The following is a 25,999-nucleotide window of genomic DNA, read 5'->3' as shown; positions in this document are numbered from 1 at the left end:
TCACTTTCACACACTTCTACTTTCTTGTTAGTACACAACTAGATTTCCGGGTGGGACGAGAATTAACTATTCTTAAATTTAACAGGTCCCAAGGAGGAGGATTCATTCGCACATTATACAAAAGTTTTCTAAACTACGAGACTATTGACAGACAACTTTAAAGCAATATACAGTACTGCAAATCTGAGGGGGTTTTGTGGTCGTTAAAATTTGCACGCTGAGTTTTAGCAGAACCGTGTTCTCAAAACTGTTTGCAATGATAGGTCATAACGGAACCAATTAAGACTGCAATCTTAACCCCGTTCACCTGGGAATATGCATGGACAGCATAGCAGCCTGAAATTAAAGCAGTAAAGCACCAAATCATAAAACCCTAAAATACTGAAATCACAGCACCCATATTGCAGGTGTGAGTTCTGCTCAGAGCGAGTGAAACCACTCTGGGAACTAATTGAGAAGAAAACCTCAAAGTAATACGGGAAGCGAAATGAAACTTTTGAAAAAACACAACTTCCCTGACCGGGAATCGAACCCGGGCCGCGGCGGTGAGAGCGCCGAATCCTAACCACTAGACCACCAGGGAACTGAAAAAGTGTATCTTCGTCTGATTTATGTAAGACACTTTGTTATTTTTGGAGCCACATGATATTTTTTAAAGAGGAATTTAAATTTAGACCAATTCAATTGTTCCCTGGCTGGGAATCAAACCCAGGCTGCAGAATGAGAGGACCAAATCCTAACCACTAGACCTTGGACCAAAGTCAATAGCTAAATTATACATTCCATAGAAATAATGAGCATGGTAATTGCAATTTATACCAAACAAGAGTGGCTCTTTCATATCAGTGAAATCTCTTATTGGAACTTATTTCACATTTATCTAAGTCAGTGTTTCCCAACCACTGTTCCGCGGCACACTAGTGTGCCGCGAGATGTTGCCTGGTGTGCCACGAGATGTTGCCTGGAGGGAGGCGGGCGAGTCCGGCGGCGAGAGGCGGGGCGGCGGCGGCGAGGAGCCAAGCCGCGCTCTCCTTCCTGCCTCGCTTTGCTGCCTCCTCCCCACCTACTCCCAAAGCTTGGAGGTTTCCCGGCAGGAAGGAGGGAACTTAATCCTCTCCAAGGGCTGCGGAAAACAGACATGCAAATGGGGGCTTGCCAGCTCTTCAAGCGCCGCCGGCTTTCTTCGGGAATTACCGCCCGCCGAGCCCGGTAACGCTGACAGGCCGAGCCGCGGGGCTTGGCAGCGCAGCCGGGAGAGTGTGGGAAAGGGCGGCTGCCACGCGCCGGGCAAGGCGAGACTCGACGGGGAGGACACCGGCAGCAGCGCCCCCCCCCCCGAAACCCGCTCCGGGCAGGTAATTCACAGAGAGTGGACAGAAGGAAGCCTTAAAGGGCTTCAGCCTCCCAGAGTGGCGGGGAATAATAATAATAATAATAATAATAATAATAATAATAATAATAATAATAATAATAAATTGACAGGTGGTGTTTTTCTAGGTGAGGGGGTGGGGACTGTAATAACAAAAAAATCAGCTGTATATCAACCGCTGTTTTGCAATGAGGAATTGCAAATAAGGAAGATCAAAAGGAGAATTTTTTTTTGGGGGGACACTCTTCCTCTTCCTCCTCCTCCTCTCGTTCTTGCTCCTCTTCCTGGCAAAAGGGCTGCTGAGACCCCTTCTCTCTTGGGTGCCGGTGGGTGCTGTGACGTTGACGCTGCTGTGGCAAGTGCCTTTACTTAGCAGAGTGCATTCCCCTTTACACAGGAGGGGAGGGAAAAAAATTGAAACTTACACTTTTGTGCGTCCCTCCCGGCGTGACGCTGCACGCTGACGTCACGGGGCTGTAATGGTGGTGTGCCTCGAGATTTTTTTCATCAAACAAGTGTGCCTTTGCCCAAAAAAGGTTGGGAAACACTGATCTAAGTGCAGCTACTGTAACATGTCCACTCCTATCTCATTTATGAAGTTGTACATATTCAGTTTTCCAATTTATTTACTGAATTATTGTGATGATGTACGTATCCTATTTAATGGAGAGGTAAAGGGACTGTTAATAACAGCCATGCAGACCTATTTGTGAATCAGACAAATGATTATATCAAAATAATAGAAGGATCACTATAAAAGCTGTGACATAAATACTTCAGGAAGTGAAATTAAATGTAAATACATGATTGCTTTTACTTACATCAGCTGTTGGTTTACAGTATCAAAGCAATAACATAGTAAAGTACATTTTAGATTATAATTGATTTATTACATTTAGCAAACAAAAACTAAACTATGAATTAATTAAATGTAAACATGCAAGCATCACCTCTACTAGCATTTCTAGTTCTGGAAGAACATCCTTTGCATTAGTGTGCCCAGCTCACTGCTTTACCCCTAACCACAGAATTACTTCATTAAAGTTACAGTGCAAATTTGCAAAACTATATAAAATGCAATCCTAACCTCACTTAACTAGGAGTAAGCCCGACTGGACTCAGTAGAACTTACTTTTGAATAGACATGGTTAGGATTGGGTTGTTAGTCTACGGTATCGTCCACTTACCTGGGAGTAGGTCCCCTTGAATATGTATCAGAGTAGACATGATTAGAATTGCAGTAGCTCTGTAACAAGTCAGCAGGGTATATATGGGTTCGTAAAGAAGCAAAAATGATCCAAAGCCAAATTGTAGCTCTTTGGGTTACTGATGTCACTCTTTGAGTTACTGCTACTGAACAGTTTCATATACTTTGACAGCCACAATGTTAAGGTAGGCTTCTTTTAGGTACCTCAAACAGGAAGAAAAATGTAGCAAAATAGTATCATGGCCTAATCCCATATGCATGTTTACTCCCACTGAATTATAAAGCAAATACAGATATGTGTTTCTCCCTGGGTTTTCTTAAAAACAACTCGAGGCCTTACCCCTCTGGATTTGGTTTGCCATATCGTTAATGTCTCTTGTTCTTGTGCCTTTAAGGGCAGCCTGGAAAATAGAAATTGAGCAGATAAAGTTTTTTCTGGCTGCTGGAGATAAGTGGTGAGGCACTGTGAGTGCAGGAGGGATAGGAAAAGCTGACATCCAACTGAGAAATATGGATATACAACACACTTAGGCTTGTAAGGTACTAACAATGTTTCCATAAGGAGTCCCAGGGTTGAGGTGCACAAGACTTCTGGACTTATCACAGGTATGCAGAAGGCATAATATCAGCAGACGCAGCCTTTTTACCCATGAATGACAAACTGCACCTGCCCAAATTTAAAATGTTCTCTACTGTTAAAGGTACAGGGACACTGTTTGCATCTGATCACCTTGTTCTTCCAACAGTGCCTGCTTTGTAGTTTGTCCTTTTTTTGAGATATGATCTAACATGAGGAGCGTGCTAAATGGCTGAGATGCTGAGGGGAGATAGGAGGCAAGTTCTGGGAATTCTTCCTGTTTTCCCTGCCTGCCTTCTCAAAATCTCCCATAAACAGGCCAACATCATGCCCCTTCTGACTACTGAAACACTAACCATCATCTTGGCTGAGTTGTGAAGCGGGGGGAGTTGTGTGCTGCAGTTGCAACAGAACCCAAAGTGCATTGTCAAGAAGAAAATGAGAAGTCACAACCCATGATGGGAAAATCTACTTTTCAGGGGCAATAACTCAGTTCTCAAAAAAATGCTTTTAAATGATTTCCCTTACATTTTTTTTTCTGCTTGAAGCTCTTGTGCCTTCAATAGCTGAACAGGTAGAAGTGCAAGCTAATGATGCAGTTATGCAAAAAGCTACACACTGAACTCTTGCACTGGAATGAAACGAATGGAGTCTGTCAGGAAAAACGCAGATAATACCCTTCTTATTCACAACTGAGCAAGCACAAGCATATTATGGAATATTCGCAAGGAGGGGCAAAGGGCTTCTTAGTTTTGGGATATGACACTTTGGTGGGTTTGGGCCTAGCCCTTGAAGCAAAGAGTCAGAAGGTTAGCCCTCTTTCTCTCTTATTTGTTTAAACTAAGGGTGGGGAAACCAGGGTCCTCCAGAATGTTGCCCAAGTCCAACAGCCATCAAGCCCAGCCAGCATGGACAATAGTCACGAGCATTTTCTGGGTGGGTGGGGGACTGCTTCCTTGCTCCTGGTGCTCAGAAACACAAGTTGTTGAAGGCAGGTAAATGGCAGCATATGAGCTGGCTCTACCATTTGACAGACTGAGGAAGCTGTCTAAAAGTGGCTGCTTTTAGGTGTTAAACTACTTGATTATTGTGGTATTTTTACTCACAAGGAGAGGCATTTGCGGCATATTCTACCTCCAATGCCAACATAATGTGGGTATTATACACCTTGCCTCTGGGAGAAGGCATTTTCCCCCCAGCCTGCCCTCAGGCAGCAAAAGGCCTTGGGCTTGAAAAAGCACACACATTTCAAACAAGGCCGTGTTGGGGGGCCACTGGCCAGGTCATGATTATAGTAGAACTTTTTGCTTGGAGAAGCACTGGAGGGAAATCGACCCCAAACCCGGTTTAATAAGATGTGGACGCTCCACGCATGCTCACAGACTTGTGTGTACACGGCACCGTCCAGAGAATGACAGATTAATAAATATCATTAGGAATGGACGTGTTTTTGCCAGATACGGTCTTGGGGAGGAGGAGGAACTGATTCTGGGCGAGAAGGGAGAGTGGAGCACGTCACGAGGAAATGACTGCACCCTCTGCCTCCCCTTTCCCCGCTTCTTGTGGGATTCTACGCATTTCCCCGCGGGGTCGCCCCGCTCCGACGTGGGCGGAGCCGGGGCCCGGCTGCGAGGGAGGCAGGGAGAGGCCGAGGGAGCCGCTCTGGCGAGGCGGGCTCTGAGGAGCTTTGCCGGGCTCAGCTGGCGGTGGGGAAAGGAGCGAGCGAGAGTGGGAGGGAGGGAGGGTGTGCGTCGCCGTGCGGGTGCGCGCAGGGCACAGAGGGGCGGCGGCTTGTGCCTGTTTCTGCCGGGGGAAGCATGCTGCTGTTGCCGCTACCGCCGTTGCGGCGACTGCTGCTGCAGCCCTTGCAAGGCCGGCGGGCGGCCTCAGGCAGCTGCGCGCCCCGGACGGCCGGCTGAGCCGCAGCGGCGCGCGAGGGTGGATCCTTGGCAAGCGCGGCTTTCTTCTTTCGGCGGCTGTCGCTGCAGCAGCAGCAGCTGCAGCTCCTTCCCTCCGCCAGCCAGCCAGTCTCCTGATGCTTTGGTCTACTACGCGCCCCTTCCTTGGTAGAAGAATGAGGGGATCTCAGCTGGGCATCCTCGAGGGAGAATCTGCCTAGGGGGCCCGTGGAGACTGCCGCACACCTTCCGGAGCTGGACACCGGAGAAGCGACAACCTCCGCCGCCGCAGCGCCCAGCTGTGCGCCTTTTGGAAAACATCAAATGCTGGTGCGCATCAAGGGGATGGGGATGTTGATGGGGAGTTGGGGGCAGGGAGGAGAGAAACAGGCTCCCTCTTTGCAAGAAAAAAAAAGTGTGTGTGTTTGTGTGTGTGTTTTTGAACCTCCCACCAGCTCTCTGATCAGCATTTGAGGAGGCGGGCGGATGAGGCGAGGGGGGGGGGAGGAAACGCCTGCGCTTGGCTGCCTCCCGCTGCAAAAGCTTGTTTTTCTCCGCCTTGCCCGGCAGGCGCTTGCCAAAGGGCTGCCCGGCTCCGAGATGCAGGTCCAGGAGGTGGGTGTGGCTCCGGCGCTCACTTCCTCGTTTTTTCCCTCCCGAAATCGCTTGTCAAGCGACGAATCCTGTCTCCACGGGGGCGTTGAAAGGGTTAGGATGATGGATTCCCTTGCTTTGCAAATAGTCCCTGCCTACAGCAACGTGCGAAGTTAACGCGCAGTCGAAAAGGTTTGTTGCAGGCGCCCACCCACGTTGCTGCTGTTGTTGTTGCAAGTCGGTGATCTTAAATATATCATGCAGGAGTTGCCTTCCCTCCCGACTTTATTACGGTTTCTCACATGGAAGAGTATGTTTCTTTAGCTACACAGCCAGCCAGAATATCTCTCGCTTGGTGAACTGAGGTGGAGGTCTAGGAGTGATGTTTGTGACCCTGGTTCACATACGCTTGGAGGAATTGCTTATGAATATGGGCTTTAAAAAATATGCTCAGCAATGTGGATAAGAATCCACTGCAGTGATTCGTTTATGCCTGAAGGTACAGAGAGAGGTGTATAGCTAATATTTAAGCTTGTTCAGCAGAACTTCAAATCATCTGTAATTTACAAGGGGAAACAATTCTCTTAGCTAGCCACTTACAGATAAAACATACTTTGAAAGAAGGAAATGGACTATTTTTGGAATTCTCATAATCAGGTTGTTTACGATTTCCTGACTTCTAAAGATTTATTATATTAAAAAATGGGAGGGGATATTAGCATACAGTGCATCACAGGCCTTGGACATAGACTGGACAAAAACAAGGTGCAGCTTTGAGATTTGAGAAGTGTTGTGTTAAGAGATATTAAGCATGTAAATAAAAAAAGTTTTGTTTCGCTTTGTTCATTTAAATAACACCAACTATGCCCATGGCACTTTACACAAAACAGATATGGCAGGTCGCTACCTTAGGGGTAGACACTTAAAATCTATGAGTAGGCACACTTCAGAACAAGAAAGGAAGGAATTTTAAAAATATTCTTCTAACTTTACTGGTAGCAAGGGGCGTAGGAAGGGGGGGGGATGCCGTTCACCCCGGGTGTCATCCCTGAGGGGGTGACAAAATGGCACACCGCGGGGGGCAGCACTTACCACAGGGCCTGGCCTGCAGTGTCCTTGAGCCATGCGCCTCTCCTGGGAGTGACGCGGTGGCTTGAGGCCCCACTTTGCCTGAAATGGCAGCCTGGGGCTTGCGTCTGCCAGGCGAACTCCATGGTCAGCTCGCCGCCCTGCCCCCCTGGGTGGATCACTGTGGCGCCCCGTGCAGTGCCTGCCCCCCGTGCGCGGATCACCGCAGCACCCCTGTGGGCAGCTTGCCCCACCTCCACCACTCTGGGTACAAGAGCAGCTAGCTACGCCCCTGCTGGTAGCATTTATTTTGCATTTATTTAAGTGGAAGAAGAAAATAGAGCAATGGAGAATAAGAAATGCCCAATAGTTAAAAATGTTTATCCCTTCTTTCTTTATCCCAGCTATTTCAGAACTGGTAAACCCTGTTTGCTGGTTGATCTGTGCAGTTGTATGTGTATGTTTGCTTGCTTGATAGTCAGGACTTACACTGTGGTAAAGGTGCATAAGAACTGCTTTGTTGATAACACATGTAATGTTTAGGCTAGGATAATACCTTATTGTTACCCGAATTTAAAAACAGGATGGCATGAGTTGTTACATAACCTTTATCATGATATATGTTAATAGATAAGCAAGGGAAAAGGAACACAATGGAAGTTACAGTGGTGCCTCGCAAGACGAAAATAATCCGTTCTGTGATTCTCTTCGTCAAGCTCATTGACGGATTAGTGGATTAGCGCTATTAGCGGCTTTTAGCGGCTTATCGGCTCATTGGATCAGCTGATAAGCGGTTTAGCGGCTTAGAAAAAGGGGGGGAACACCCGCAGGAACTCGCAAGACATTTTCGTCTTGCGAAGCAAGCCCATAGGAGATTCGTTTTGCGAAGCACCTCCAAAACGGAAAACTCTTTCGTCTAGTGAGTTTTCCGTCTTGCGAGGCATTCGTCTTGCGGGGCACCACTGTAATTGACATACAGTTTAGTTCTGATCTAGTAAAGAGTACTTAAGTTTCCCCCCAAAAAAAGTAAAATAAAACATACATTTGCTTTCATTAGTTGTAAAAATATGTTATGACAGCAAAGTTTGATATCCAGTTACAGAGTTTGTCATGGTGGCCTACTAGAATTAAAAAAGAAAATAGATTCTCTGGTACCCTTTGGCATAGCATTTTGTTATTTAAATTGGACTTCATTTGATTTTGACAACCATTACATTTTGAGTAAACATACACAATTACATATGTATGTTGTGGGTGTTATTTTTGTACTGCATTTACTGTGTCTTTGTTACACTAGCTTTTGTAATGAGCAACGGATTTTAATTTAAAATGGTAAATATCTGACAGCTAATTGATTCTGAAATAGTGTGTGTATATGCTTGAACAACCTTTAACAGCCGTTTTGAAGAGGGTCTTCCTAGTGTAACGCATGAGCAAATATTTGCAGCTTTCTAAATCAATGTTTGTAGAAAGGATGACACCAGGTCAGGTTACAAACTGAACTGTCAAAAGTCATTTAAGGAAGCACACAAATGTGAGCATAGAAGTCAAAATGGAAACTTTACCCAAAGCTTTGAATGTGGAAGACTTCCGTAAAGATGTAGTGAAGAATTAAGTATGTGTTTGACATGGTAAATTCTATACCTACTTACCTGGGAGTAAGACCCATTGAATGCCATCACTTATTTCTAAATAGACTTGTACAGGATTGCATCCTCACTTTTGACTTTGAAGCATCTCTTGAAGACCTTTTTATGCCAACAGGCCTCTGTAGCAGATTAATATTATTTTTTTTATTAGCATGTCATTTTAATGCTTATCTGTATTGTTTTTCAGGATGCTTTATATTTTAATGTTGTACACCACCCTGCTATTTTATGAAAATGGCAGTATGGAAATACTTTTATAAATAAGTAAGTAAAAGCAATCCCAGTTAGTTTTAACCATAGTTTGTCTTGATGATCCCAGGTACGGTCCAAAATACAGTGAAACAACATTTTAATTTTCTGGGTGGCATATAAACACCAGTGGGCGCTTTATAAAGAGAGGCAAATTAAGCACCTTCCAGCAGACAGGCTAAAGAGGCCAGAGAATAACCTTCACTGTGGTTTGCTTGGTGCATATGGGTTGCTTAAACATGTTTTGCAAACTCAATTGAAACTTTGATTTCACACCCTGGTCTGCAGTCTGGTCAATACTTAACCATGATTTAGGGATTAATAAATAACTATATTATGTTTTAAATGTATTTCCCTCACTGATTTTAATGTCTCTATACAGTGGTGCCTTGGTTTAAGAACAGCTTAGTTTATGAACAACTTGGATTAAGAATGCTGAAAACCCGAAAGTAGCTGTTTTGGTTTGTGAACTTTGCCTTGGAAGCAGAACATGTTTCACTTCCTGTTGAGTGTGTTCCATTTGTAAAGTGAGTCCCCTGCTGCTATGGGAAAGCACACCTTGGTTTAAGAATGGACTTCCGGAATGGATTAAGTTCGTAAACCAGGGTACCACCATATGGGATTTGTTTGTTTGCTTTTAAGTCTTATTGAGTTGCCTGGGGCAAGAAATATTGACCAACAAATTTAATAAATAACAATAATAAAAGGACTAGGAAAGACAGAGTAGGAAGAAGAAGAGTAAGAAGGAGGGTGGAAAAAGATCTAATCTCAAAAGATCTGTGATTTTAAACTTGTTCATTTATGGTTAGGGGTGAGCAGTGTGGTGACCAGGTTTGTACGTGGCACCAAATTAGTGTGGGTAGTGAAAACCAAGCAGATTGTGCAGCTTCAGAAGGAGCTTGGCAAACTAACTCAATGGGCGTATAGAGTGCAGTGTAAATAAGAATAATGTAATGCATGTTTGTGCTGCATAAACCTAACTTCACATATACATAGAAAGGTCTGGAACTGATGGTGACTTGTCAGGAAAGAGAGCTTGGGATTGTGGAGGGTAGCTCATTGAAATCATTGACCTAGTGTGTGGCAGGTTTGTGAGGGTGATTAGGAAAGGGATCAAATAGAAAAACTACCAGTCAGTATGGCACTCCCATTAAATCTCTGGTCTGGCTACACTTGAAATGCTGTGTTTAGTTTTGGTTTGTCCATCTCAAAAACAGGAACAGAAAAGGGTACCCAGAATGAATCAGGGGCACTTTGACTATGAGGTAAGGTTGCAGTGGCTGGGGTTTTTTAGTTAAGAAAAATGTGACTGGGGGAAGAACCTAATAGTTATCTTGAACTTGTGTAGTGTGTGGGGAAGGGGCATTGAGAAGGTTCTCTCTCACGCAATAGTAGAACTCCGATTCAACCGATGAAACCGATTGGCAGAAAATTCAGGGCAGATGAAAGGAAGCAGTTCTTGGATGGCTTTAAAAGACCTTGGACACATTTGTAGAGGCTGGGTCCGTCAGTGGCTCTTAGTCATGGTGGCAATAGGGGATTTCCAGGTTCATAGGCAGTATCGGTACCAGTTACTGGGGAGCAGTAACGCTTACTGCCTTGTGAGTGTCTCAGAGGCATCTGGCTGGCCAACACTACTGTTGGGAAAAGAATGCTAGACTCTGTGAATTGATCCAACAGGGCTGCTCTCACATTCTTAGGCGGCAGCTTTGATCATGCCATATATTCTTATTCTAAAAGCTGCTTGAATACTTTATGTAGTAGAAGTGCTCGACCTAGAAGGTACTTAACAAAGAATTGAAAGCTAATTAAACCTTTTTTTTTTTTTTTAAAAAAAGGGACAATGCAGTGTGGTTTAAGGCAGTGATTGAATTCATTGCCATTAGTGATACCATTCTTTTCTTCTTATGTTGAATTTTGTCCCATTCTTATCTGTTTGGCAGCCAAATAGGGCTGTCTAGATACAAAGTACAGTAATGGCTTCTGTGTGCTCAAGGAACTTTCTAGATATGCTGAGCAAAAAGAATAATAGCTTGTATATAAAAATAAAGAGAATATCCTGTTCAAACCCATGGCCCCTTACGCCTGACTTAGAGCTAAGACATATGTTCAGCATAAGGTTAATTGCTGGGGTGGCTAATCTCTGGCCTTCCAGACATTTTTTGCTTACAACTTCCATTGGTTGTTCTAGCTGGGGTTGAGAGGATCCATTCCTACTATGTATTTAGCTTAATGCCTCTTGAAATCAGTTAACATTGGGATTTTCTACCACAAGATGTGATGGTTACCAACTTGGACAGCTTTGAAAGGGGACTAGACATATGTATGGATGATAAAGCTATTGGCGGCTACATAATTATATATTAACTCCAATTTGTGTATTGTTTTCCCCTCCAATACAGTTTTAGCTTTTGTGATGACAATTGAAGCAAGCAGCGATAGGTTTATCTGTACCAAAAACCACTTCAGATCTGCCCACCCTTGACTCATTAGACAACAATGTTTTGATGTTTTTAAAGCAGTTCCATTTAATTTTTGTAGTCACTGACATTCTGCTTCTGTCCCACACATCATCTGTTGTATTTTATGTTTGTGTTGCAATCTTCAAAAATGGTAGTATGGTGGGCAAACTAATATCCTGGTTTGTTTTTCTTGAAATGAATTCACCTCATACATTTGAAGTGCATTCCCTCCCACCTCACCCTGGGAAGTGTAGTTTGTTAAGGGTGCTGGGGATTATAGCTCTGTGAGGAGTAAACTGCCATTCCCAGGGCCCATGTTGAGATTGTAATGAAGGACTGACTTCCCACATGGCCATCATAAGATGGTCATTGCATGAGCCTCCATACCGTCATCATACGGGAGTCTGCCTCCATGCTTGTGCAATGTCCTTTGATGACATGTAGAAGTAGTGTAGAGATGCTATGCCAGGCATCCCCAAACTCGGCTCTCCAGCTGTTTTGGGACTACAGCTCCCCAACATCCCTAGCTAACAGGACCAGTGGTCAGGGATGATGGGAATTTTAGTCCCCAAACAGCCGGAGGGTTGAGCCTGGGGATGCCTGTGCTATGCAATGCCAACATTCATGAGAATAAGCTGCTCTAAACGCTTCTGCTGCAGTGTAGAGCTATGGTGGTGCTTTCAAATGGTCCCTACGTGGTGAGTGTGAGGCGTACACTGTCACCAAGTCCTTGGTTTGTACTTGCTTGTTTCTGGCTTATCCTGAAGGAAAACTGGGCCAAGATGGATTTCTGCCAAACAAGATGCATTGCAACAGCAATGTGTGGTGCAAGGAACAGCAAGATCAAGTTGTGTCTGTCCTTTACAATAATTGCCTTCATGGACGGAATAAGCTGAACAAAACAGCATTCTCCCTCTTGGGACCCAATTAATGCCAAAATAGGCCCTGTGTATTCCCTGCATGTGCTGGTAAAGTTGCCCTAACAAACACAAAAGTGACTGGATGCTACTGTGTACCAACCAACCTTATCTCTGAAGGTGTTGGGTTTCAGATGCTGAATGCAGCTGGAGAATCATATGGGAGAAAACCATATTTTAGATATCCTGGCCATATACCACTTAGTTCTTTAGAGGCCAGAATGTGCATTTGCAGCTGACAATGACCTGGAAACAAGTGTTGCTAGAACTTAGGGGTTCCAGAGGTCAGTCTAGCCACCAGCTGACATTTATGATGCTTTTTTAAAAGGCAGCTTCAACAAGACTGTGATCTAGTAATTGAATGTGGCCAACTCATCCAGGAAGGGGTGCAACAGCACTAAGCCCAGGCTTGTGGTTTGTTGCTCCTGGTTTCAGAGACAGGAGCGTGCATTATTAGCATTTTGCACATATAAAGTGCATGCCTTCTCATAAAGGAACTGTAGTTTGTTAAGAGTATTGGGAATTGTAATGTGAGGGGAAAGCTACAGTTACCATGATTTTTTGGGGGGGGCGAGGTGGGTCATGTGCTTTAAATGTATGGTGTGGGTCTTCCCACAGTAAGACTTAAAAACCACCGTCTGTTGTAACGTGCGAACCAGTTCCATGCATAGATGGCATGCCTTCTGATAGGATGTCGTGCAGATAGGAATTCATATAGCCTGCAGACTGAGACCACTTGCATGTTGCTGTTACTCACACATTACTAGTCGCGCATAACACTTCATTGGGTACGGCTATCTCTGGCTTAAAGCCAATGTGATTTAAGTTGGAAATGCTGGCATCTATTGTTGGCAACTGCTTGCTTGATGCTTCATTACTGTGGGCAGTTTTTAAAGTGCTTTCTGTAGTTGAAATGAATCATACTAATGGCTTGAGTGCCTGGAAGCTAAAGTACTATCTACTGTACAAATGCCAATCGGCCCCCTTTTCCATTACTCTCCTTGGCTGCTGATTTCAGAAGTGCAGATGATTAAAGTGAGTGTGATCATTACAGCTTCTTGAGAACTAAAACATTAACTTACTAGAGTCGCATCTTGCAAGCTTCTCTTTGAAATCCCATGGGCTAGGGGCAAAAGCACATTGGAAATATTTTTTTCTTACTATTTTCAAAAGCTGAGGTTTTAAAAGCATAACAAGAAAAACGCCCCTTCCTTTCCAGCTATTAAATAGCTTGGTGTATGTGATATGTGAGTTTTTGTCTGTTTCTGGGGGGAAATTTTGGGGATGTGTCTAGGCAATGAATACATCACTCTGACACTGCTTGGTGGCCAGTGACTACATGCTTGCTGGTGAGTTCAATGAAGAAAGACTGGTGATGAGTCAAATGGAGTTCATTTAACTGGTCAATAAAGTTGTTCCTGCTGTAGGAAACAAGGTTAGTCTACAATGCTATCTGTTGTGGAACTCAATTGCACTTTGATTAATCTGGAAGGTAACCAAGGCCATGTTTACATGCTGAAGATAGAGACTCGTGGTCTGCAAGGTGCTGTCGCTACAAGGAACTCAAAGAATTTTGTGATATCCATTTGTTATAACAGGTGGCAAAGGGGCAAGTTTTTTTCAAGGCCTTCTCTTTATTCTACATGAACAATTCCAGATTTATGGAATTCCCATGTGCTAGAAAGATAGTAGGTGCTGCAGGCTGAGGGCATTTGTGACTACCAGACAGCTGATAGATTTTAATAAATGTGGCAGTGCGTGGGGAGTCTCTTCCTACATGTGTTATAAACTTAAGTTCCTCACTTACGATTATGTAATAAGAAATGAGTGCTGCTCTTCTGGTTTATGTTGAATCTCCTTAATTATCAGATTCTTTGCCAGTTTGATTTATAATATTTACTTGAATCATGGAATTGCATACAAATCCTCCGTAAGTTGAAATGCCCCCCCCCTTTTGCTTAGCAAAATGTGTCTTTTGGACTGATAACAGAATAATTTATGGGATCCATGGGATCAATGGACTGAACGGAGTGCACAAGGACCTAATTTGGACAGTGAAATTAGCCATGGCTTTGATGTTTGGAAACGAGTTGCATTGATCAAGGGGCTCTGCTTCTCCCTTCTCTCTTCCATCATGCACATAAAGAGGAGAGTGAACATGTCACCTTTCACTTTACAGTGGTACCTCGGGTTAAGTACTTAATTTGTTCTGGAGGTCTGTTCTTAACCTGAAACTGTTCTTAACCTGAAGCACCACTTTAGCTAATGGGACCTCCTGCTGCCGCTGCGCTGCTGCTGCATGATTTCTGTTCTCATCCTGAAGCAAAGCTCTTAACCCGAGGTACTATTTCTGGGTTAGTGGAGTCTGTAACCTGAAGCGTATGTAACCCGAGGTACCACTGTCTAACACAGTAAAGGTCCCTGTTATGGGCAAACTTGGTGAACCATGGTGTGTTATAACTGCTTAGTTAAAACCTGGAACAAACCATGGTTTGATATCCTGGTGAGATTGGCAGGGATAGGGAACCTATGGCCTTCTGGATATTGCTGGACTACAATTCCCATCATCCCTGACCATTGGCCATTCTAGATGGGGCTGAAGGGAGCTGTAATCCAGCAGCAGGCTCACCACCCCAATTTCGAGTGAAAACAGAAACTTGTAACCTTCCTTGAAAGAGAAAGAGGGAAGGGGAAATATGTATGCCCGGTCAAATTGCTTGTGGTCTGAAAAAAGTTAATTCCTGTGTTTGCAACTACCAGTAATATAAGGAACAACCTCCTAGATGTGGGAGCATATGCAGCATGCATAAAATCATGCTTTCTCTAATAAATGATTAATTGTTTTAGATAGAATAACTGCTACTTCTGTACTCAAAAACCTCCAAGGGGATTAGAATCTCAAATTTACATATACTGTAATATGCATTAGAAGAGTGAAAGATTCTACCCTTTTATCATTGTGGAATCATTTTTATTGTGAATATATCATGATGGTTAGGTGATTACCAGAAGTAACCAATGCATATTAAATAATATTGAGGGTGCACTCATGGAACAGAAGGAAAATAATTGCCAGAAGCCTCCGATTAGTACAGTGATTCTGCATGAACTCAGAAAATGAAAACTGAATGTTGATGTAGAGATCTTGAATTTTCTCAAGTTGCGCATATATATATATATATATATATAGGTTTTGGTGTCTTCGGGTGTCTTCCCGTGTAAGAGTCGGGGTGTCTGGGCGACGTTTCGACGAGGTCTCACTCGTCATCTTCAGGCTGGTGCTTTCGGCTTCTTGTTACTGGAACAGAGCAGTATCTGGTGTTTGAGTTCCTATAAATACTGTTGAGGGGTGTGGTGTATAGCCTCCAACGTTCTGGGCAGAGAGGAAGTTCCTAGATTAGTGTGCCTTTTCTTCTTTTGTTCCTTAATTACTTGAGGGATATCTTGAGTGATTTCATGAGTGATATTCTGAATACCACTGGGTGGGTCATTAAGTGTAGATTAGTTGCTAAAGCTTTCGTGTCTTGACCTCTTGAGCTTGTGAAGAGTTTTTCTGAGAAGATGGCTGTGCTGCATTTAGTTGTGCTCTGGCTTGGCTTCGTGTATAGGGGCGAGCTGTAATTTTGTGCCTTGTGCCAGCCAGATCTGTGTAGGGATTGCAGGGGGGTGCAGCATCCGGAGGTGCCACTATAGTTTGGCTACTGGATGGAGTCTGTAGTATGTCTGTGGAGAGGGTCTGGGTTTGGGTCTGGTGTGGTTGATTGGTGACGGCGTTCTGTGTGCCTCTGGTTCTGGTGTCGGTTTTTGTGGGGAGGGCTAATTTCCAGATGTCAGGCAGGCGGGACGTGTCGTCACGCTTGTTCATGTTGTGAGGGTGTTTCTCTATCTCGATGGCTTCCATGATTATTCTCTTGTGGTGATGTTCCATGTTAAAGAGCAATTTGGAATCTGCAAAATTAATTTCGTGTCCTGTTTCTTTCATGTGTTGGAAAAGAGAGGAAGTTTTTTCTTCTTTTTTGACGGCATTCTTGTGTTCTGCGATACGTGCATTTATTCGTCTGTTTGTTTGTCCAATGTACGTGGCTGGGCAGACTTTGCAGGGTATTTCATAGACCCCTTGGTTTTCGAGCTGGATTTTGTCTTTTGGGTTTCTGAGGATATTGGCTATTTTTTGGTTGGTGCAGAAGGCTGTTTTGATATTGTGTTTATGGAGGATTTTGCTAATTTTGTCTGTAGTGCCCTTGATATAAGGAAGGAGGGCCATGCCATTAGCAAAATCCTCCATAAACACAATATCAAAACAGCCTTCTGCACCAACCAAAAAATAGCCAATATCCTCAGAAACCCAAAAGACAAAATCCAGCTCGAAAACCAAGGGGTCTATGAAATACCCTGCAAAGTCTGCCCAGCCACGTACATTGGACAAACAAACAGACGAATAAATGCACGTATCGCAGAACACAAGAATGCCGTCAAAAAAGAAGAAAAAACTTCCTCTCTTTTCCAACACATGAAAGAAACAGGACACGAAATTAATTTTGCAGATTCCAAATTGCTCTTTAACATGGAACATCACCACAAGAGAATAATCATGGAAGCCATCGAGATAGAGAAACACCCTCACAACATGAACAAGCGTGACGACACGTCCCGCCTGCCTGACATCTGGAAATTAGCCCTCCCCACAAAAACCGACACCAGAACCAGAGGCACACAGAACGCCGTCACCAATCAACCACACCAGACCCAAACCCAGACCCTCTCCACAGACATACTACAGACTCCATCCAGTAGCCAAACTATAGTGGCACCTCCGGATGCTGCACCCCCCTGCAATCCCTACACAGATCTGGCTGGCACAAGGCACAAAATTACAGCTCGCCCCTATACACGAAGCCAAGCCAGAGCACAACTAAATGCAGCACAGCCATCTTCTCAGAAAAACTCTTCACAAGCTCAAGAGGTCAAGACACGAAAGCTTTAGCAACTAATCTACACTTAATGACCCACCCAGTGGTATTCAGAATATCACTCATGAAATCACTCAAGATATCCCTCAAGTAATTAAGGAACAAAAGAAGAAAAGGCACACTAATCTAGGAACTTCCTCTCTGCCCAGAACGTTGGAGGCTATACACCACACCCCTCAACAGTATTTATAGGAACTCAAACACCAGATACTGCTCTGTTCCAGTAACAAGAAGCCGAAAGCACCAGCCTGAAGATGACGAGTGAGACCTCGTCGAAACGTCGCCCAGACACCCCGACTCTTACACGGGAAGACACCCGAAGACACCAAAACCTACATTCCTGTACCCGTGAAAATCTACGAAAGCATATATATATATATATATATATACGTTTTACCCTTCATGCTGTGCATTAGTACACTGTGCGCAGTGTGTTGGAATTAAAGTTGCTATAGAAACCTTAACTTTGGCTTTATAATGTGGATAATCTGTGGAGGGTTTAGCTGCCTGCCTCTGTACAAAAAATAGCATTCTCTGCATTGCTAAGTTACCATAGTAGTTGTTTCCAGGTTCTCTTCCCCCTCTTTTTTGGCACGCATAATAATACATTGCAACATATGGTGGCTACCTTTTTTGACTCTCCCCTCCCCACCCCCGGCTGTCTCTCAAATGTTTTTAAATTAGTTTTCAAGCATCTGTAATTTTGAAGACTACGTTGGCTAAAATGTATGTTTGACCTGAAAAATAGCTCTCTTCTGTTTTCTGTCCACATTAATAGCATTTACAAGTCATGCAGAGATGCATCTCCTCTTAAAAGGTTTTCTTCCCCATCCATCATATATGTGCTTACTCAGAAGTAAGTTTTGCTGAGTTCAGTAGGGGTTTGTTGCAAGCAAATACCATTTAAATCAGGGGTCAGCAACCTTTTTCAGCCTTAGGCCGGTCTACCATCCCTCAGACCATGTGGTGGGCCGGATTATATTTTGAAGAAAGAAAATGAACGCATTCCTATTCCCCACAAATAACCCAGAGATGCATTTTAGATAAAAGCACACATTCTACTCATGTAAAAACATGCTGATTCCCGGACCGTCCATGGGCCAGATTGAGAAGGCGATTGGGTCGCATCCGGCACCCAGGCCTTAGGTTGCCTACCCCAGATTTAAATCCTAGCATCATGTGCAAAAATTCCATTGAGTACAGGGGATCAAATCTTCTTGTTTTAAGAAAATGAGGTATTAGATATATTTGGGTTTTCCTTGCAGTAGAATCCTGTACTTATTTTTGACTGTATATAATCTGGGATGTCCACATTCTTAGCCATCCTTTGTGTGTGGGAGAAACATGACAGAGGTGACTTGAAAGGGACTCTTACACCCACTGAATCCAGTAACTTTGCCAAAATCAGGGTGAACTTTTTAGAAACATTTACATCCTTTATGTTTCACTTTCTTTAACATTAAAACCATTATGTGGACTTGCAGTGGATCCACAAGAGGGTGCTGCTCATTCTCTTAAATTGACTGGAAGGCGACAGAACCAGTCTTGGAAATACTTGCAGCCTGGATCTTATTAGTTTCATATTAGTATCTTATGAGTTTCTGTTTGAATAGCGCACCCCTTCTTTTCCGGCTTGTGTGTGTATAATAAACATAATGTGCAAATGTGTTTTTAAAACAACGTTACAGTAGGTCTGAGGTCAATCAGTGAAGATAACAGCAGGATTTTTTTCTTTACTCATTTACGTGCAGACTTAAAAAGTGTTTCCCAAACCTTTAATACTTGGTTCCACTTTTTAAAGCTATCTTTCTTTCTTCCCTACTTACTATTTCAATTTATTGAGCCAGAACTGTACATTTGCATTTAGTGTGTGGCTGCTTCCAAAAGCTTGGGTTCAATCTTTCCTTCTCTTTTCTATCCTTATTTATTTATTTATTTATTTATTTATTTATTTATTTATTTATTTCATATATTTATGGACTGCCCTTAAGCAAAAGGGGTCCTAGGTGGACTGAAAATAAGTGAGCCAGAATGCATAATTTGACATGTTTCATGTTTCCCCATCCTATTCCTCTTATTTCTGAAATATGGGAAATGAAAAAAAAAGTCATTGGCTGCTGCAGGTATGTAAACAGTCCAGTGATGGCATTCCTTGCCGGAAAGAAACCTTTCTGAACATTACTGGGGACAGAGGTAGCCTTTCTGAACATTACTGGGGACAGAGGTAGCCACATGTTGGCTGTGACATTTAGCTGTGGTCGTATTCGCCCAGTTCAGATCACCATTCCTTGGTTCACAAACCATTAAAGCCAGAATCTTCCCACCAAAACATGGCAAGACTAGGAGGGAGATGGGATAACACTATGAGTCTAGGAACAATTGTTATCCCATCTCTATCCTCCTCTTGTCATATTTTGGTGCAAAATTCTGGCTTCAATTAAGCCAGAGTTCCCTGCTGCATCCAGACTTGGGAATTGTGGCTTAACATTTTATATTCTGTTCAGCTGCTTGTGTAAAGGGTGGAGAGATGTGGCTGTGAAGGGGCTGTGTACTGTTTCATGTGTACCTTACCTTAGAAGCCAGGGTTTTTGGCAGTGCATAACCTTTATACCTTCACGTGTTCGACTGGAGGTAAAATGTATGTGCTTCCATTATCTTGAAAAGAAGATGATATGGTTGGATGCTTCTTCCGTTCCTTTCCAGGTGTGTTAGTATTCAACGAGTTCTTAATGAAGTTGCACTTTCCCTGAAAAACCAGCTTCAGGGTTATTCCACATCCAGCTTTGGCAGTAGAAGCCCATGTGGTCTTTTGTGGCATCGAGTGTCTTTTACCAATTATGACTGATTTGTTGAAGGCAGCTGCTCCTGGACCTGGGATAATTGGGCTATGGCTATCCCTTCTATGGTAACCTGCTTAGATTGCTGCAGTGTGTTAAATTGAGGGTCTACCTTTGAAGATGGTTCACAAGCTTCATGAGGAAAGAATACAAGTGCCAGTGACCTTCAATGCATTCTTTTCTTCTCTGAGGTGACATGGATGTCAACAATATGGTACTTTTTTCCCTTTTACTTTGGCAGGCCTCTTGTGAAATGTCCTTCCCATGGAAGCTTATCTGGTACCTACAGACAACAGGCAAAAATGGTTTGATTTACCCAGGCATTTAAAATGTTGCTACTATTTTCTGTCTTTCTTTTTAGGACCAATAGCAGTGGGCAATGGATGGTGGCAGGGTGGAGGGTGATTTGCATCTCAAAGGAAGCTTCTATTGGTACTAATGGGAGCTTCCCTTGGCATGCAAACAGCAACTTTTAGTAATAGTAAAGAAATCCTGTATACCAGAAGGTAAATAAGGCTAGTAATCCTATACCCACTGACATGGGAGTAAGCTCTATTGAACCCTGTGGGACTTGCTTCTGAATAGATATGTACTGTATAGAATTGTGAGGTAAATAGAAGCAAGCATGGTGATTTCTACATTGATATAATCTATTAAATTTGAATCCACGACCCACCTAAAGCTATCTGTTTCCCTTTTAATTTAGCCTTGAGAGTAGGCAAGGATCATGTACCTGAAATGTGTGCACACACTGAAGTAAATTAGTATATGCAAAAGAAGGCTTCCTCCTTCCCCACTCACCTTGCGGAAAATAGAAGATATGATTTCTTGATCTCTGTAGCTTGGTTTTGAGGTTAAAGCCATTGGAGAAGCCACTGAGCTGGCAAACTTCAAGAAATTCTCTTTAGCCACAAGTAAAAACAAGCATTCAACAATTCCTCTTGTTGCCTATGACCGCCTTAGATAGGAATCTGTTTGTGGTTTCCCAGAGCATCCCTTAAATTCATGGATGAATTACTTCAAGTATGTCACTGTGACCAACACTTTCCCTGTCTTTTCTTCAGGTTGCTTGTGAACTCTCCATATATTGGCCCATGGTACATCCATTTTACTTTAACTTTGCGCTCACTAATTAGGCAGGCAGTTTCTCATGAACTTTCAGTCTTATTTGTGGTGACTGCATTTTGCCTGAAGAAACAACAAAGTAAGTGGTGGCTTACTCCGATTTCTACTGGTTGTAGCGTTTCTGCTGCTGTTTCAGTCTGTCACAACTGTAGTGTTGTTCTTAAATTGCAGACTCTGATTAAAGCTAGTGAGATGGCATTGTTAGCTGGAAACTGATGTTATGCCTAAACTGATTGGGCAAAATACTGTGGATGGTGTGTATCAATGCTATTCAGTGCAGCCTGCTATTGAATTTGCAGAAATGGAATTGAAAGGTTAAACTTGTGTTAGTAAAAGCATTTATATTTATTCATTCCATTTATTTCCACACTTTTCCATATCCATGGTTTTTGTATTGTGTGTGAAGCCCTAGTTTTCCTCAGGTTCTTCTTGTTGAGAAGGTCAATAATGGCAGACAGGCAGCGGCGGAGCAAGCCGATTGGGCGCCTGGGGTGGCCCACATGCCCTGTGCCCAGGGGCCGGGCCAGCTGGGCCAGGACGCTCTGCGGGGCCTCCAAGGAGTCTGTCTGCCTCCTCCCACTCAGCTGCCCTGCAGCTGAGGGATAGGCTGTGGATGGACCGTTTGGGGCAGTGTGGAGCCTGCGGGAGCCCAAGCCACTGCATCACTCCCGGTGAGTGCTGCCCGCCATTTTGTCACCCCCTCAGTGGTGACTCCCAGGGCATCCGCTCCCACCGCACCCCCCCTTCCTCCATCCCTGCAGACAGGATGCCCTTGTGCCACTATTAATGATCTTTCCATGGTCATCCACATGGGCTCATTCTTGTTTGTGTCAGGCAGGTATGGCTAACCTGTGGCCTTCCAAGTAGTTTTGGACTCCCATCAGCCCTGGCCAGCATGAGTAATCATTAGGACTGACGGGAGCTCCAGTGTAGTAACATAGAGGACCTCAGGATAGCCACCTTTGCTGAAGATAACATTTCCCAAAAGCTGGACCATGTACCAGAATCCTCATTGGTGAGCAGATATTTTGTGCCCAATGTGTTGGATTCCCTGAGGACAAATAGTTTGAATACAGCTTCTGGCAAATGTTCCTACAATTTGTTAACCAACAGATTTTTGTTTACAACATCTACATATACTCAAAACCAGGGGTCGGCAAGGTTAACCAGCCATGGGCTGGATCACTCCTACGGAGATCATCCGTGGGCCGGACTCATGAAGCATGGCCCCGGAAATCGCATCTGTGCATGTCCGCGGCTCCGGAAATTGCTTCTGTGCATGCCCAGATGCCGAAAATCACACCTGCACAGAAGCATCTTTCAGCGTCTGGACATGCGCAGATGCGATTTTTGGTGGCGCTTGTTTAGCGCAGCGCGGGTGGGACTCACTGAGTGGGTGGCTCAGTTCGGGGGCAGCTCGTGGGGTGGTAAAACAGGCTTCTTAGGCCGCACGTTGCCAACCCCTGCTCAAAACTGTATAGTCATCACCCTGAACCACATTAGTTCTAAAGAGTATGCAGGAAACCTTGTCAATCATTCAGCAGTGGTATGCTGTTGAGGAAAAGCTGTCTCTAGGTTGAATACAGCAAAGAGGCTTGAGAATGCTGGCCTGTTTTGGCACAAAAGCAGTTCTTGGTTATCTCTTGATTCTGAAGTAAATGTTGACCAATTAGTTTCAGTGGTAGTAATACAGCAATTGTGGAAAGTGATGTGTATTTTATTGTATCTATCTTAAAAGTTCGGTAGTTATCCCTTTGACTCCTACTTGTTGTTCTTTTCAGAGAGCGGACTAGGAAATTAAAAAAAAGAAGTGGGGAAAGAAAAGAGGAACACTAGATATGGTAACCTTAATTTATGGTTGCAGGGAGATTACTAATGCCTTCTCCAAACTGTCTCCTCCCACCTTTGATTATTGTTTCTTTTTCTTTAGAGTACATGGGAGTGATCTGACTTCCTTCCACTGAATCTTTGAAGATATACTTAGTCCTTTTGTTTATTAGAATAGTTCTCCAGTTTTGAAGAGGTTAGCCCTTTTAGGACATTATTTTTATTCTACAGAGAGTTCTAATGGTACTGTATTATTTTTCTAAATTGGTTTTTTTTTTAACCAACTTTTCAGATTAATCTTCCAAACAACTAAAAATAAAGGCACTACAGTCATACCTTGGGCTGAAGTAGCTTTGGGTTGAGCATTTTTGGGTTGCGCTCTGCAGCAACGTGGAAGTAATGGAACGCGTTATTTCCGGGTTTCACCACATGCGCAGACGCTCAAAATGACATCACGTGCATGCGCGGAAGTGGTGAATCGTGACCCGCACACATTCAGACACGGGTTGCGTTCGCTTCAGGATGCAAACGGGGCTCCGGAACGTATCCCGTTCGCATCCAGAGGTACCACTGTATAATGATTAAAAACACAGTACACAGTATAATTGGGAATGGGTGGTGCTGTGGTCTAAACCACTGAGTCTTTTTGGCTTGCTGACCAGAAGGTTAGCAGTTCGAATTTGTACGATGGTGTAAGCTCCTGTTGCTCTGTCCCAGCTTCTGCCAACTTAGCAGTTTGAAAGCACACCAGTGCAAGTAGATAAATAGGTACCAGTGTGGCAGGAAGGTAAATGGTGTTTCCAAGCAGTTTAGCTGTACGTGAACAAACACCAACTCCCTCAGCCTGAAGCGAGATGAGTGCTTCAACCCCATAGTCACCTTTGACTGAAGTTAACTGTCCAGGGGTCCTTTACCTTCTACCTTTTTATACACAGCGCAAAAATATTGAGGAGAGTATTGGAATATCCACAGTTATAATCATACTGGCTACTATTCTAAGTGAAAGTCAAGAAATATATATTATGTGGCCCACAATAAAAACAGAAGGCTCAATTGTAAAATGCTTTCTGGATTATTTTTTTTAAGCAATGTAGTGATTGTATTGGACAACCTTGGTTTGGCTGGTTCCAGGGCCATGCAAATGGCATCAAGGGCCAAATGCAGCCTTGGGGTTGTGTGTTGGACCTCTGTGATTTAGACAGACTGCATATTATTTGCACTAACAGTGCTATGTGGGAAAACGGTGCACGCTCTGTGAAACAAAGATGCAAATTGCCAGATCTATTTTCTACCACAAGTGAACACCCCTCAAATTTGTGTTTTGTTTTAGTTCAGATGCCTTGAATGTTCTGTCTTTGTGTGTGTGTGTTTCTTTCTGAGCATTAAAAAAACAACAACAGAAGCAAACAAACAGCACTCAGGTTGTTCATTCTTTCCAGGTTTCTTGTCTTTTGTGGATATATAGACAGAGATGTTTAACCTGTTGATAGAACTGCAGCACAGTGCATTAAAATAATTGCAGTTAGATGGTGAATGAATTCTTTGTGAAGTGGTTTTAAAGGCAGTTCAGTAACGTTGATGTCAGACTTCTGTTTTTATTTGACACATATATACACACACATAAAATCCCATGTGCAACTTGTGTTTCCCTATTTGTGTTTCTATTTTAAGGAACCTTGTGTTCCCCATGCAGTGAATTAAGCCATGACTATTGTTTTTCTTTTCTTTTGTTTTTGGTACAATAAGCTTTGTCATGTGACAGTGCTTTCACTGGTTTAATTTACCATGCTGTGGGACTATGCACTGTAAGTCTTCAAAAAAAAAGCAGCAGCAGCAGCAAATCAGGTGTTGTCGACATGTTAATTTCTGAGCTTCCTCTTTTCCCCTTCCTCAGTGATAACTGCATGGATCGTGTGTGAACATGAGACACTAACTGGAAGTTCAGAAGCTCAGCCACTTCACCTTACACTTTTTACTATTTGTTTACAATGGAGATCAAGGAAGAGAAAAAAGAACGAAGACAAGGCTATTTTGCCCGGTAAGCTACTTGCTGCTCTTTCCGTTGTTTCAAAATGCAACTGTGGACTTTCCCCTCTGTCGGTCGTAACGTTTTAATCTAGGGCAAATACTCTGACGGCATTTTTCTACTTGCTAAGTGAGTTACGCTTTGCTTTCTTTTTCTTTGTTGTCTCTGAGTATCCACACTTCTGTGACACGTACAAGTTAGAGCCCCCAGAGTGCAACTAATTTCAAACTGCTTTGAATCTTTTTATTTTATTGCTACTGTATGTTGAATCTGGACGTTAGGGATCTGCTTCCTGTCGAACCTGTTTAACCCTGGTGGAACCAGGGTGCAAGTCACAAGTCTTTTCCACCAAGAATGTAGTGCAAGGGTGGGGAATCTGTGGCCTTCCAGAGGTTGCTGGATTACTACTCCCATCATCCCTGGCTGGAGCTGATGGGACTTGTAGTACCACAACATCTGAAAGCCTGAGGGTCCTTGACCCCTAATGTTGCAAGGAAGGTTTCTGAGTACAGCACACGTCAGTGTTCATAAAAGGGAGAATATTAACTTGAAACAGAAATGACTAATAACACTGGTATTTCATGCACCTCTGCAGACTACTAAAATAAAATATATGGGAATTAAAATTAGTAATTAGGCTTAGTTACCTACAGCTTATTGGCTACTATCCAGTGCATTGGTACAGTACTCGGGAATAAGTTACATTGCAGTCAGTGTAGTTTTCTTAGTAAATATGCTTAGGATTGTGCTGCATGTGTGAATGGCAACATTTCATTTTTATTTTTTTTACCATGGTATATAAAAATAAACATTTTTATTAACTTTAACACAGGTTTGTTATACTTGAGCCATGGCTTTTGAATTTTACTTCCCATCAAAGCCTAAAGTCTTTTCTTAGGAAGTTGACCTTCATTTTAAATAATAGGTATATTTAACTTGCTATGATCAAATTATACAGCTTTCTTGGTTGAAAAGTGAAAGGGGGGAAATCTGTTTTTGTTCCTTTAAACATACAGTTTTGTTTTTGTTTTAAATCTGCTGTAGCATCAGCAAAAAGCTGCTGTGGTGGTTCTGTGCCATCTCTGCTCTTCATTCTGTGTTTATTGTAGGTGAATTATAAACACACTCCTCGATGTAACAAAACCAGATCGCCACGGTGGAATGTAAACTGTAGTTAAAGTGCGGTAGATCTTTTAAGGATTATTTAACTGTGCAAACGTGCTG

The 25,999-nt window shown here is 43.3% G+C and overlaps 1 protein-coding gene across 2 annotated transcripts in view; it reads left to right on the top strand.

Annotated features, from left to right (window-relative positions):
* Nucleotides 1-4,591: 4,591 nt before the first annotated feature.
* NCOA7 (nuclear receptor coactivator 7) overlaps nucleotides 4,592-25,999 on the top strand; it is a 71,661-nt gene continuing 50,253 nt past the window's right edge. For both annotated transcript variants that reach the window (XM_082216071.1, XM_082216070.1), the window contains exons 1-2: nucleotides 4,592-5,381; nucleotides 24,644-24,787. In XM_082216071.1, the coding sequence (XP_082072197.1) occupies nucleotides 24,738-24,787 (50 nt within the window). In that variant the 5' untranslated portion in view covers nucleotides 4,592-5,381; nucleotides 24,644-24,737. The remainder of the gene's footprint in view (nucleotides 5,382-24,643; nucleotides 24,788-25,999) is intronic.

Source organism: Podarcis vaucheri, assembly GCF_965113315.1.
Source record: "Podarcis vaucheri genome assembly, chromosome: 3".
In the NCBI taxonomy this organism is placed as follows: domain Eukaryota; kingdom Metazoa; phylum Chordata; class Lepidosauria; order Squamata; family Lacertidae; genus Podarcis; species Podarcis vaucheri.
Note: the sequence above shows the minus strand (reverse complement) of the source record. Positions and strands in the feature narration are given on the sequence as shown.